Source organism: Anopheles coustani, chromosome 2 (assembly GCF_943734705.1).
Source record: "Anopheles coustani chromosome 2, idAnoCousDA_361_x.2, whole genome shotgun sequence".
Lineage (NCBI taxonomy): Eukaryota > Metazoa > Arthropoda > Insecta > Diptera > Culicidae > Anopheles > Anopheles coustani.
The window spans coordinates 61,642,043-61,654,758 of NC_071289.1; the positions used below are offsets into that span (position 1 = coordinate 61,642,043).

Sequence of the window (12,716 nt, forward strand, 5' to 3'; positions counted from 1 at the left end):
TTTCTACCACCATGGCAGAGCACCAAAAATCTCGTCAGTCCGGCGTCAGACCGTTCGCGTGCACAAGGCGTGCCCAAAAATCAATGCCATTAATCCCTTGCCCTCTTAACTCCTCCCCAACCAGTTTTAACCTTGTAAAAACGGTGCTGCTCCACAGCGAGAAAAATCACTTGTCCACCTGTTTTCCCTTATTTTTGTCGCCCCGCCGGCGCCCGTCTATTAAACAAAAACAGGTGTCAAGCTAAAGAAAAACGGCAAGAAAAATACGCCAAATCCAGCATCTGCTCCATAGCACAGTGCAAAGGAGGACTGAATCGCTTTCAAGCTCAAACGTCACTCGTCGCCCCGAGCGGACCATCGCTCCCGACAAACACTCCCGTTTTAATTCCGCTTCCTCCCATCACCGCCCGTGTGGGCAATGGCCGACAAATGGCCCCAATCGTCGTCTGAGGGGGACGTGCAGCCCAAACCCCCTGCAAATTTCCGAACGACGGCCAATGGCCCACCCGGTTTGTGCGCGCGTTACGCTGCGTTACGTCCGGTGCGGTGCCACGTTACCCATTTTTGCCCACCCGAATTATCATCCCTCTCCGCACGCGCACACGCATACCATGCCCCGTACGTGTGCGCGGGCAGTGGCGGGACAGCGAAAAATTTTCGGTTCGGACGTAATTTTAGAATATCTATATTTTTCGCTCACGGTCGCACTAGGGCCGGCCGAACTTCAGTCGTACTTCACAGCTGCCAGCGGAAGGATCGAAAAGCCAGTGATCGCGCGCGCACCCCCGTCAGAATAGTGTGTGAGAGTGAAAGAACGAGAGGGAGAGAGGGAGAAATCGTGCCATCCGTGCTGTTCCGGCCGGACCCGGTTTCCCGGAGTTAGTATCGGGTTAGTTGTAACTTTTGAAATTTAATTTTACCGCGCATCCAATGCTCTCCGACTCTGGTGTATCGATCGATTTCCGATCGGGATTGACAAGTGGATTAAGACCGTTGGTTCCCGCAGCAAGTGGGAGGCGTTTTGAACAACCCCTTTTCCAGTGCGTCGAAGGCCACGCGGTCACGCTTGACGTCGAAGTCCTTGTAAAAGTATAGGAGACGTTCATAAAGTGTCAAAGCGTACGAAAAACGCTTCGTCTTTTTTGATTCGTGACCGAATAAGTTTGCTGTGCATAAATTAATGAGCTCAAAAATATATGAAAAGTGTATGGTGAAATTCTATGGAAAACAAATTAATATCACGATCAAATATTTAACAAATGCCTCTCGAGTGTCAATCGTTAACCAGTGACTTCCGTAGAAGAAAAAGTCATTGCATAACCGCCCATATCAGCGCTAGCTGACAAGACGTGTGTCTGCGTTGCCAGTACACGCCAGTGTTTGTGCGTCTGTGGTGTACAGTTCGTGGGAAAAATTGTCAAAAGGCTTCGTTTTATTTTTGTGTATGCGATGCCTTATTCATGAGCCAACAAGAGGAAAGATATATTGCACCACATTTACCAACGTTTATTTAACCCCTAGGTTGGGGTCTTCGAAAAATCGGGCAGTGCGAGAAGTACGACGGGGGAAAATTTGCAGAAGAAAATACGAAAAGAAAAATAGATGCAAAGTGAAGTTTGTGGAAAAATGTGTTATGCCAAATGTTTGTGCTCTTTTGAAAGTCTTGATCTATCGTTTAAAAATACAAGAAGTGTGTCTAAATCGAGCTATGATTTAACCCTCCAAAGTCTCGCGTCCGTGTGGAGAAGGAGAGTGCGCAAAACTGAAGATAAAAAAGTACCTCGTCCGCGTTTACGTCACGCTCCACCCACGCGGCATCCGGAAGGATCCAGGCTCATGACGAAGCACCGAGGAAAACAAATCATCATCATCGGAAGATATATGTTCTGATCCGCATAAGATCTTGGGGTGCCTAAGATTTTTTACTCCTGCAAAAAAAGGAAAACTTTTCTCAACTACCACCTCCCGGAACGTTTGAAGTAAAACGTTTGAATGCTCATCGTCAAGCTCCACCGTCGGAATATTTCCTTCACCCGGTTGTTTGAGAAGCGAATTGGCTTTCCTTTGGGCGGTTGAATTGAGGAAGGAAAAAACGGAACGCAACTGTTCGTGTTCACGTTCGGTTTAATTGCACCATATTGACCAAAGCGGCGACGGCATGGGGTTTTATTTATAACAACTAACTAACCCAGAAGAAGCGCCAGAAAAATGCCCGCCAACCAACCGACCGTTGGCTCCTGAGGGAGGAAAATTAGACCATCCCTGTGGTTGGGGTGATAAAAGATGGCTTGTCGTCTTTCGTTATCGCTAAGGCAAAGAAATTTGCCAAAACACCCAAGTGTGTAATGTTATTTTAAATTGTCCCCGATTAACGTGGATAGCCACTTTATAAGTCATTCATGTACAAATTGAAACAATTCTTGTAGAATGCAATACGCAGGTCGCTCGTGCAATTTATACTTTGTACTGAAAAAGAAAACCATGTCAATTAGTCCAACACAACGGCAACATTAGTCATAATCGGAATTACTTTCATCATTTTCAGCATACGTATCAATGTTCTGAAATGACTTGCTAGATGGACATTCTTTCCAGTTTAGTTTACAAACCACCAGGCGCCTCCATCTTAGTTTTTTCATACTTTTGAAAAGTAATACCCATCACTTCGAACCGCAATTGACATAGACGATGTGCGTCAATTCAGCTAGATTTATTATTTTAAGTACAATGACGTTCTCAGTGTAGAAATAGAAGAAACCGCAATTTCATTTATTTGTATATAAAACCGTACAAACATATACGTTTTTTAAAGTGGCTTTGGAAATGGGCGAAAATTTAAAAAAATATATATGGAAATCACTTTTCCAAGGCCTAAACATATTACTAAGAATCAACAACATAAATCGAATTGGAATTTATTTTAAATTTGTCGATTATTGATGTCTGAAAATGTAGTATAATATAAATATGTATGCTTTGAAGACTATTTATAACAAACTACCGGGCACTACAAAAATAATAATCAGACGATACCGGTGATGACTATATAAGAAATACTTAAGTAAATTTAATCTATTAAATGTGATGAATCAATCTGTTAAAGTGGTTGCTATTTATGCATTAAACAAGTTTTATTTAAAAAAATGCAGTTTACTTATCTAAATAGTTTGCCAAACATAAACAACAAGATTCACATTAGAAATTACGTATGACGTATATATGATGATTATAATGAAATGCATCAGAAGATGACTAGATGGGTATAATTTTTGGGTTATTTGTAATAAACAACCAGGCGCCCCCATCCTACAACTTTCAAAAAGTATAGCATTATCGACCAGTTCGGATAGCATTTGGAACAGGCGATGTGCGTCAATTCTTTTGTTATTTATTATTCGAAATACAATGACGTGTGTATTGTGCAATGTCATATTGAAACTCCATCAGGCCATGTGCATACAGCAAGTGTGTTTTCTAAACAAACTAAAGTATTGTTTATTATATAATACTTAAAAATAATCAAGATATGCAGGTCCGTTAGATAGATTTTGATTTACTAACTCGTCTTTAAAAAAATGTTCTCCCTGTTAATTTTTTACTAGAGCCTGCATCAGATTCCACAAATATGTGGGAGGGTGTGAACATCCCTAAGCTGAGCGGCGTTCCAAAAACGTTTCTTCAGACATTGCTCCACATTTTCCATTACTCAAGGTTCTATTTTATGTCGTTTCTCTACCTTTTCATGGCCAACAGATTCCGGTCACCTCGGGCCGACCAAAACGTTGGCCGGAATAATTTTCTATTTCTTTACCGCCCTTGCCAAACAACCTTGTTACTTATTTCGGAGTAGAAATTCGGCCGAGGTACGGTGTAAAGCTGACATTACCTCATGCCTAGCGTTTTTTTGTTTGTTGTTTCTTTTTTTCCTCCACGTTGGCTCTTTGTCAACTTCCCACTAGTCCACCTACGGCGACTGTTACCCAATGTTGGTGACTAATGCCGCTTTGGACGTGCCTCCCGGGTTGGGGGAAAAGGTCACAGATGACCTAGTCCGGCCCATTCGTCTGTTCCGAGATCTCCGTGAAGGTGTGATCAAAAGCCGCCTACCGCCGCGCGGGAAAACTGTGGGCGGTAATGGTGATCATCATTGCGATCGTGATCGTGAAAATAAACAGACAGTTTTCGTTCTTCAAATGGAATTGCAAATTTGTAATGATATTTTTTAAAGCAGTTTAGCTCCTGTCACAGACGTAGTTTTCTCGCAACACCTGTGCAAAGAATTTGGATAATTTTGCTATGGTAATATAAACGGATTAATCGCGAGATGATAAAATATTTAATTTTACGATCTTTTGATTCGTTTTTGAAGCGCTTTAGTTCCTCTTTTTCCAAATATCATTTACCAATCGCAAACCAAGCATGATCTCTGATCTTAAATGTTCTCACACACGATTCACCGTCCATGGAAAGCCGTCCAAAAATATCCGTTAAGGTACCTCAATCCGCTTCGATCGATTACCTCCGCACGAAAATGTCTTTCGGGATCCGTTTTATCAAATCCACTATTTATACAACATCCCCAACCCCGACCAACATGCACCCCGCCCTATCCGTTGCTTCGACGTATTTCCACCCGCTAACGCACGAAAACAACCAACGGTGCTCCCTGAACATCGCCATTCCGAGTGACAATCTATGGCAGTGGAAAATTTATTTCTAGACAAATCGCACCACCACGGATATGTTTGTGAGGGGGAGGCATTAAAATCTGTGCCTTGGTAAGCGGGAAATTTACGGGCAGTGCGGGTTAGCTTCAATGGAGTCTGGGGAACATTCCATCTGGTGTCGAAGAGCGTTAGTGTGCTGCAAGTGAAATTTCGATACATTTCTCGAAGTCAATTGAAATGTGAAAAATGTGATCCGTTACTAAAGCAAATGCGTGTGCGTGTATATGTGTACGTGTTTTTCTTCTTCTTTTTTTTTGATCGACCTGCAGGAGCTCTCAGCGAAAATCGACGACGATAAAAGTCTCACCGAGCATCTGAAACTTCCGATTCAGCGTATCAACGATTACAAGCTTCTCTTCAAGGTAAGGTCCCGGAAGGATCACGTTGGTGAATATGCTTCATTGGTTGTAAAACAGAGAGTCAAAAAGAGAAGAAGATCAGACACATCAACCTTAAAATCATTATATTTCATCCTAACCACGATGCAACTAATCAGCTGCGCAGAACGGAAGCATGTCATTAGAAACTTGGCTTACTAAATCAAGCGAGAAAGTGGAATAAGTTACACAAACAGCACCAGAAACTCCTGTAAATCTATTGTATCATCCAGCAGAATGTTTTTCAAACTCAACCACACAAACATTAAAAAAACAAAAGCTGAAACTGAGAGGAAACCGTTTTGTATGCTCTGCGCTTGACCTTCAAAGGCATAAACTAGCAGACACTTCAATGGACTGCAGTAAAAAAAATGTGAATCGATAACCTTCGATCGAGCCGGTTTGGGAACGATCGGAAAAACCAACACCGTACAGTTCATTTGGAGCTATATTTAGAAGGTATAGCAAACATAACGTTTGGTAGACGCTCCATTTTTTAAATAACACAAACACAACCCTTCCGTTTTGTTCGGTTGGAAAATGGTTTCTCCAAAAATATCCAATGAACTTTTGCCGATGTTACTAAAGAGATGGTTCGTTGCCGTATGTGCACGAATGCCGAAAGAGAAAATGTACTGACCTATCCAGTATGTTTTAAAGACTAATGCAGAGATATGTTTACATGCGTACACAATCGGCACGATTGAATTAAAAGTGCACTTCTGAGCAAATGGATTTTGTTGTATTTTTCTCCCCTTTTTACTGTGTTCGTACGGGATGTGTTATTTTGCTGTCTTCATTTTTTCATTTGCACGATCATCGTGTCTATTCCCAGCTCATGACGTAAAGATGCTCTGCTTTGACGTACGCATTCGCAAAACTGGTAACGTACGGCTAGCGTACACATTAGTCACGAACCACACGATGATGGAGAACGTTGATGGTAAAAAATGATTGATGAGACGAGGTTAAACAGTATACGTGCATACTACACCCCGTAGGTGCAACGGGTCGGTGAGAGAGAAAAAAAAAGAAAATTCTCTTGGCCTTGAGTACACAATAGCTAATATAACGCTTAGTTTAAATTAGCTTGAAATACACGCCTAACCCGAGATGATGTAGGCATCTACGTGCGATCTATTGTCCCACCAGATGTCTCATTTCAATTTACACGATCAGCATACAGCAAGCAGGATCCCTAACCACACTTTACAGCTCGTTTCACTCAATTCACGTTGAAACAAAGACTAAACAAAATTGGCAATAAAATTGCTGCAATGATCAAAAAGCACACTCACACAACTAGCCGTGGTACCCAGAGGGAGAGGGAGCGATAGAATCCTTAAAAAGCAGCACACACCGCGGTTAAAGCAAACAAAAACTACCGCAAAACGGCACCAACACCCAAGGAATCCGGCGGAAAACGATGGATATACGGGAGACATAAGTAGAACGCGGGATGCGCAACGAAAAACATAGGTTTGATGGACCGAAAGAAAACCCATTCTCACATACCTCACACCCACACATATACACACACCTAATGGCCAGAGGCAGGAGTTTGTAAACATCCGCACAGCTCTAAGTTTAGCACACAGGCGAACGCCCTGGTTGCTTCCTCGAAGCCGCGAGCCCACCTGTTGACGTAATTATTCACTATCCGCTGTCCATCTCGCTACCGCACAAACAGGAGCTGCTCAAGTACTCGACCGCGCTTGGCGAGAACGTGCTCGACATCCAGAAGGCCCTAGAGTTGATGCTCTCGGTACCGAGTCGAGCGGCGAACAACAAGTTTCTCGAGAATATCGAAGGATTCAGAGGTATGCTAACAGGTCGTGTGCGGCCGGGGGACTCCGACTCCGCGAGAAACGTTGCGGGAAGCGAGTAGTGTATGAGTGTGCGCGTGTGTGCGTGTGTGCGTGTATGTGCGAGGGTGGTGATCGATATCAAACTTTTCTCTGCTACTTCACCAGGCAACCTGCAAAAGCTTGGGCGCGTGCTTGCCCACGAGTACTTTGGCGTGCGGGACAAGGAAAATAAGATCAAGGAGCGTTACCTGTTCCTGTTCAAATCGCGCATACTGATCACCAAGTCGAAGCGCCTCTCGGACGACCGGTCGATCTTCATCCTGAAGGACATCGTGCGCCTGCCGGACTGTCAGCTGCGCGAGATCGATTCGCGTGCGTTCGAGCTTCAGCCGAAGGCAAAGGGCGACCCGGTGCACCTGATCGCGTACTCGGAGGAGGCGAAGCAGCGCTGGATCTACGAGATCGACGAGTACGCTAGCAACGCCGTCGCGCTGCAGGAGCACACCAACGACGATCTGCGCATCGATCCGACGCAGACGAACATCGACGAGAGCATCATCAAGCTGCCGCAGCGCATCGAGGCGCACAAGACCGACGAGAACATCAAGCCGTCCGATATCGCCGACAGCTACGTGGTGTTCAAGCACAAGACCAGCCGGGACGAATCGCACCAGGCGCTGCAGAAGATACAGTACCTGCAGCAGCAGCACCAGCAACATCTGCCCCAGCAAATCGCCACCGGGGAGCCGGCGGTCCAGACGGAGGAGGAAGAAGAGAAGCCAGCCTCGGTGCAGGAGCGTTTGGCCGCGTTCGAGGTGAAGAAGTCGGCCAAAAAGCTTGACCTCACGCACACCAAACAGGAGCAGTCTTCTCAGGTCACCACCGTCCAGTCGTCCACGCAGGTGGTGCAGTCGTCCACCCAGGTTGTGCAGCAGTCCGAGTCGAAGTCGGTTTCGTCTACCTCGTCCGTGGTCATCAAGCAGGAGCAGCATCAGCAACAGGTGCAGCAGGAGGCACACCGGTCGGTTGCCGTCAAACGGCAGCAGGAAGCGCAGCTCGAGAGCGTATCAAAGAGCTCCAAGGTACAGGTGGAGTCCAAATCCGTCTCAACATCCAGCAGCGTATCCTCTCAGTCGTCGGCGTCCTTCGCGGAGGCAATCACTGAAACTCAGCAAACGCAGCAGCAGCTAATTGATCAGCAAACTAAAATCAAGCAAATCGAATCGAAATACGCTGCCCTCAAGCAGAAGCAACTCGAACAGAAGAACGACATCGTCGATGCCAAGTTCCAGATCGTTGAGTCGAAGTTTGCCGCACTCAAGCAGAAACAGGAGCTGCTACTGCAGGAGCAGCATCAACAACAGGTAACGGTCGTTACGCAGCAACAACAACAAAGTGCTGTACAGCAGATCGAAGCTAAATACGCCGCCCAGAAGCAAGAGGAAGCGGTCTCGAAAATCCAACAGATCGAGTCCAAGTACGCTGCGCGCAAATCTTCCCTCAGTGGTCCATCTGGCGAAGAGTCTGTGAAGCAGATTGAAACCAAGCAGGTAACTGCCGCGACGCAGCAATCACAACAGCAACAGCAGCAGACTGTTGTCTCCTCGCCGACCGGTGAGAAGAACCAGGAGCCTCTTTCGAAGCTTCAACAACTTGAATCGAAATATACCGCCCATCGCCAGCAGGCAAAGGAGGTTGTCAAGGAAACGGTTGAAATTGTACAGACCACAATCGCCGCCGAGGAAGTGAAGCCAGAAGTACCGGACTCTCCCCAACCCGAGTCGCTGTCTAAGATACAACAGATTGAATCCAAGTACGCAGCCCTTAAAGCACGTCAGCAGCAGCAGTTGCAGGAAATCAAGGCTGCGGAAGTAAAAACCGAAAAGACCACCGCTACCACCGCCTCAGATCAAGCAACCGAAGAGCCGCAATCTAAGATCGCGCAGATTGAAGCGAAATATGCTCTCAAGCGACTGCAGTCGTTGAACGTTGATGATGCGGTGAAGGTGCAAACCGAATCGAAACTTCCGGTTCCGGTGAAGAAAGAAGAACAGGCGCCAGAGATCAAAACGGTTGATTCTACCAAGACGGTGGAAGCTGTGAAAGTAGAAGCCAGCAAGACTACCAAGACCACCACCGCTGTAGAAAAACAGAAAACCGCCGAGCAACTTTCAAAAACATCTGAAGTGAACGTCAAAGAAGTTAAAAAACTAGAGGAAGCAACCAAAAAGTCCACCGAAGCAACAAAGAGTGTGGACACGGTAAAAACCCAGGAGGTTAAAGTCGAGCAGGTCAAGGTAGCGGATACGAAGAAGAAAATCCCCGAACCGATCAAACTTCCGGAGCAGGCCAACAAGACCGCCAGCGAAAAGGGACCGGACTCGCCGAAGAAATCCAAGAGACCCAAATCTCCGAAATCTCCATCGCCAAAGAAAGACGCTACTGCTCCATTTAAGGGTGTAGAAAAACAGAAGCCCGAAGAACCGAAAAAGGTTGAACCGGTAAAGGTACCGGATGTGCCGAAGAAGGATGAGAAGCATGTAAAACCCATCGAACCGGTAAAACCTGTTGAACAACCAAAGTTGGTGGAAGCGGCCAAAAAAGCAGAAGGAAAACCAGCTGCTAGGACTGAAGAGTCAAAGAAAATATCTGAACCAGCAAAGAAGACTGACGTGGCACCGAAACCGACAACGGTAAACATTGAACAAGTAAAAGCACCTGAAACAACTAAGATTCCGGAGGTAGTGAAGAAGCCGGAGGTTGCAAAGCCACAAGAGCCAATCAAAACTCCGGAAGTCCAAAGACCAAATACCAGCGAAGCTCCTAAAGCTGCGGAGTCTCCAAAGAAACCAGCAGAGCCTACTAAAGCCGCAGAAACTCCCAAGAAACCGTTAGAGACTGTCAAGGTTCCTGAAACTCCCAAGAAGCCTGTAGAGCCTGCAAAGGCTCCTGAAGCTCCCAAGAAACCCGCAGAGCCTGCAAAGGTTCATGAAACTCCTAAGAAGCCAGTCGAACCTGCAAAGGCCGCAGAAACTCCCAAGAAGTCGGTCGAACCTGCAAAGGCTCCTGAAGCTCTCAAGAAACCCGCAGAGCCTGCAAACGTTTCGGAAACTCCCAAGAAGCCAGTCGAACCTGCAAAGGCTCCTGAAACTCCCAAGAAGCCAGTCGAACCTGCAAAGGTTCCTGAAGCTCCCAAAAAACCTGCAGAGCCTGCAAAGGTTTCGGAAACTCCCAAGAAGCCAGTCGAACCTGCAAAGGCCCCTGAAACTCCTAAGAAGCCGGTCGAACCTGCAAAGGCCCCTGAAACTCCCAAGAAGGCTACAGAGCCTGCAAAGGCTCCTGAAACTCCCAAAAAACCTGTAGAGCCTGCCAAGGCTTCCGAAGCTCCCAAAAAGCCTACAGAGCCTGCCAAGGCTCCCGAAGCTCCCAAAAAGCCTGCAGAGCCCGCCAAGGCTCCTGAAGCACCCAAAAAACCTGTCGAACCTGCTAAGGTGCCTGAAGCACCTAAAAAGCCTCTTGAGCCAGCAAAGGCTCCTGAAACTCCCAAGAAGCCGGTAGAACCTGCAAAGGCTCCTGAAGCTTCCAAGAAGCCTGTAGAACCTGCAAAGGTATCCGAACCAAATCCAAAACTGTCAGAGAAGAAGACTGACAACGTCAAAGTAACGGAAAAGAAGACTGAAATTCTGCAAACAACTCAGAAGGCTGTGAGTGAGAGTGTGAGTAAGGTATCAACCACAACGACCAAGAAAGGTAGGTGCAATTCTGTTGTCGACTTCCGTTCTTTCCTATACGCTTTTCGCAGCTTTCTCATTTACTCACACCACATCACCCGTTACGAACCGTTGTTAGTTGTTTAAACGTAGGATAGGAACTATATTTTTCCCATTTTAATTCTCCATTGCCAAACAAAACTACCGCCACCTGCCGCCACGGATGCCGTACCGTACAACAGGTCACAGTACACCTGCGGCGGGCTCCGAGGCTGACGCGTCGGTTGAAGGTGTGGTCGAGCAAAAGTCGCGCGAGGAGGCGCTGAACCGTAAGCTAGAAGAAATCTACGCCCGTGAGAAGGCCGCCCTAGCGGAAGCAAAGCGGTTCCGTGAGCTCGAAGAGCAAGAGATCCGGCGCAAGTTCGAACAGCGTAGCAACCGCGAGATCCAGCAAATCAAGGAAACAACATCCGAATTCCTGCAACAGATCGCCGCTACCCGTAATCTCGTGCACTCCGTATTGGAGACGAGCGTCGATCCGAAGCTTCCCCAGATAACCAAGGCGGCGGCCAGCGGTGGCGCTGATAGCAATACACAGCGTGCGCAAGGTTCCGAGTCGGACTCGAACAATCAATCGTCAAACCAAGACAGCGCCGGCAGTGGTGAACAAGGGGCCGAGCAAGGAGCCGACCAATCTGCATCCGGTGACGGAAACGCCAACGAAGGTAACGGCAACGAAGGCAACGGTGACGGGCGAGAGGACAAAAAACGCACCCCACCGCCCCTGCAACTGCCTACCTTCTTCGATCCCCCACCACCCCCGGTTTACTACGCCACGATCGAGGTGTTTGTAAAGAAGGAGCGACCTCCACCACCGCCACCACCGAAGATCACGCGCAAGCTGGTCGTAAACACGGACGAGCTAGAGCGCAAGACGCAGGCATTCTTCGACGGCGAGATCAACGAACCGGATCCGGACTTCTCTATTGCGGCTGCCCACCGGAAGCTGAAGGGTATCAAGCACATCTACAAGAAGGCGGACGAGACAGTCCTGTACGCGGAGGATACGATCACCAAGGCAGAGCAGGGCGAATTCGATAGTATCGTTATCCCGGAGCCGGAGGAGGACAAGCGTCCACGCGAACCTGCGTACGAGTATCAGTACACGGTCGAGGATCCGGTTACAGGGGCGCGTGTCTGCACGGCTGACCCGAACGTTGTGCTGATCGAGCGGGAGCTCACGATGGAGGATCAGCATAGTACCACCCAATCGCGGTACACTTCCTCGCGCCTCTCTTCGCGCAGAAGTCACATCACTGAAGGTACTGCGACGATTCTGTTGGTATTTTTCTCTGTCGTCACTTACTGAGGATCTCTAGACAGAGGCCCCGAATCTGTTCAGTGTATTGTGCATCTGCGGTCGGTGTCCTAATTCAATGTATCTGTTACCTTCAACCAGCGTACTACTCTGCATTTTGATGTAGTTTGCATTTTTCTAGTGGCTATCCATCCTTGAGAAAAATTATTCTCCGGCTTTCTGTTTAACAACTCTTTGTTTTATGTTATAATCAAGCTATATTATATTTCAGCTGCATGTAATATTGTGCTATCTTAGCATATGCTTAACCACCAAAACCAGCGATGGAAAGGAAAATCTAAGTCAGATACCTGCTAATCTAGAAATTAGGTTGTTATTATCCGTATCATAAAACAATTACATAAGCTCCTCAACTACTAGCTAACCTATTTTTACCACTCATTCCTTTCATCCTTCATGATGCACCGTAAACTCTCTCTCTCTCTCTCTCTCTTCGCTCAAAGCCAGCTATCCTTCTCTCTGTTTCTGTGGATCTATGTTCGATCTTTTTCTAATCGTATGCTTTTATTTAATTTTTATCCTTCTTCCACACCACTCGATGTGAATCATTTGAATACCACGATCTGTCTATGAAAAACTAAACAAACACACATATTTTATTGCCTAATGGATGGCTTAAATATGTTGCACCACAACAACAAACAATCTGCCAAACCAACACACAACACCAATTACTTGATTCTACGCACTCGATTTGATACGCTACCGATCATCCT

General features: G+C 46.7%; 1 protein-coding gene across 1 annotated transcript in view; it reads left to right on the forward strand.

Moving 5' to 3' along the window:
- The first annotated feature begins 6,845 nt into the window (after positions 1 to 6,845).
- The window catches only part of LOC131266199 (obscurin), a 22,509-nt gene continuing 16,638 nt past the window's right edge, over positions 6,846 to 12,716 (forward strand). The window contains exons 1-5 of the mRNA XM_058268593.1: positions 6,846 to 6,924; positions 7,078 to 8,966; positions 9,078 to 9,707; positions 9,771 to 10,668; positions 10,850 to 11,944. Of these exons, the coding sequence (XP_058124576.1) occupies positions 6,861 to 6,924; positions 7,078 to 8,966; positions 9,078 to 9,707; positions 9,771 to 10,668; positions 10,850 to 11,944 (4,576 nt within the window). The 5' untranslated portion in view covers positions 6,846 to 6,860. The remainder of the gene's footprint in view (positions 6,925 to 7,077; positions 8,967 to 9,077; positions 9,708 to 9,770; positions 10,669 to 10,849; positions 11,945 to 12,716) is intronic.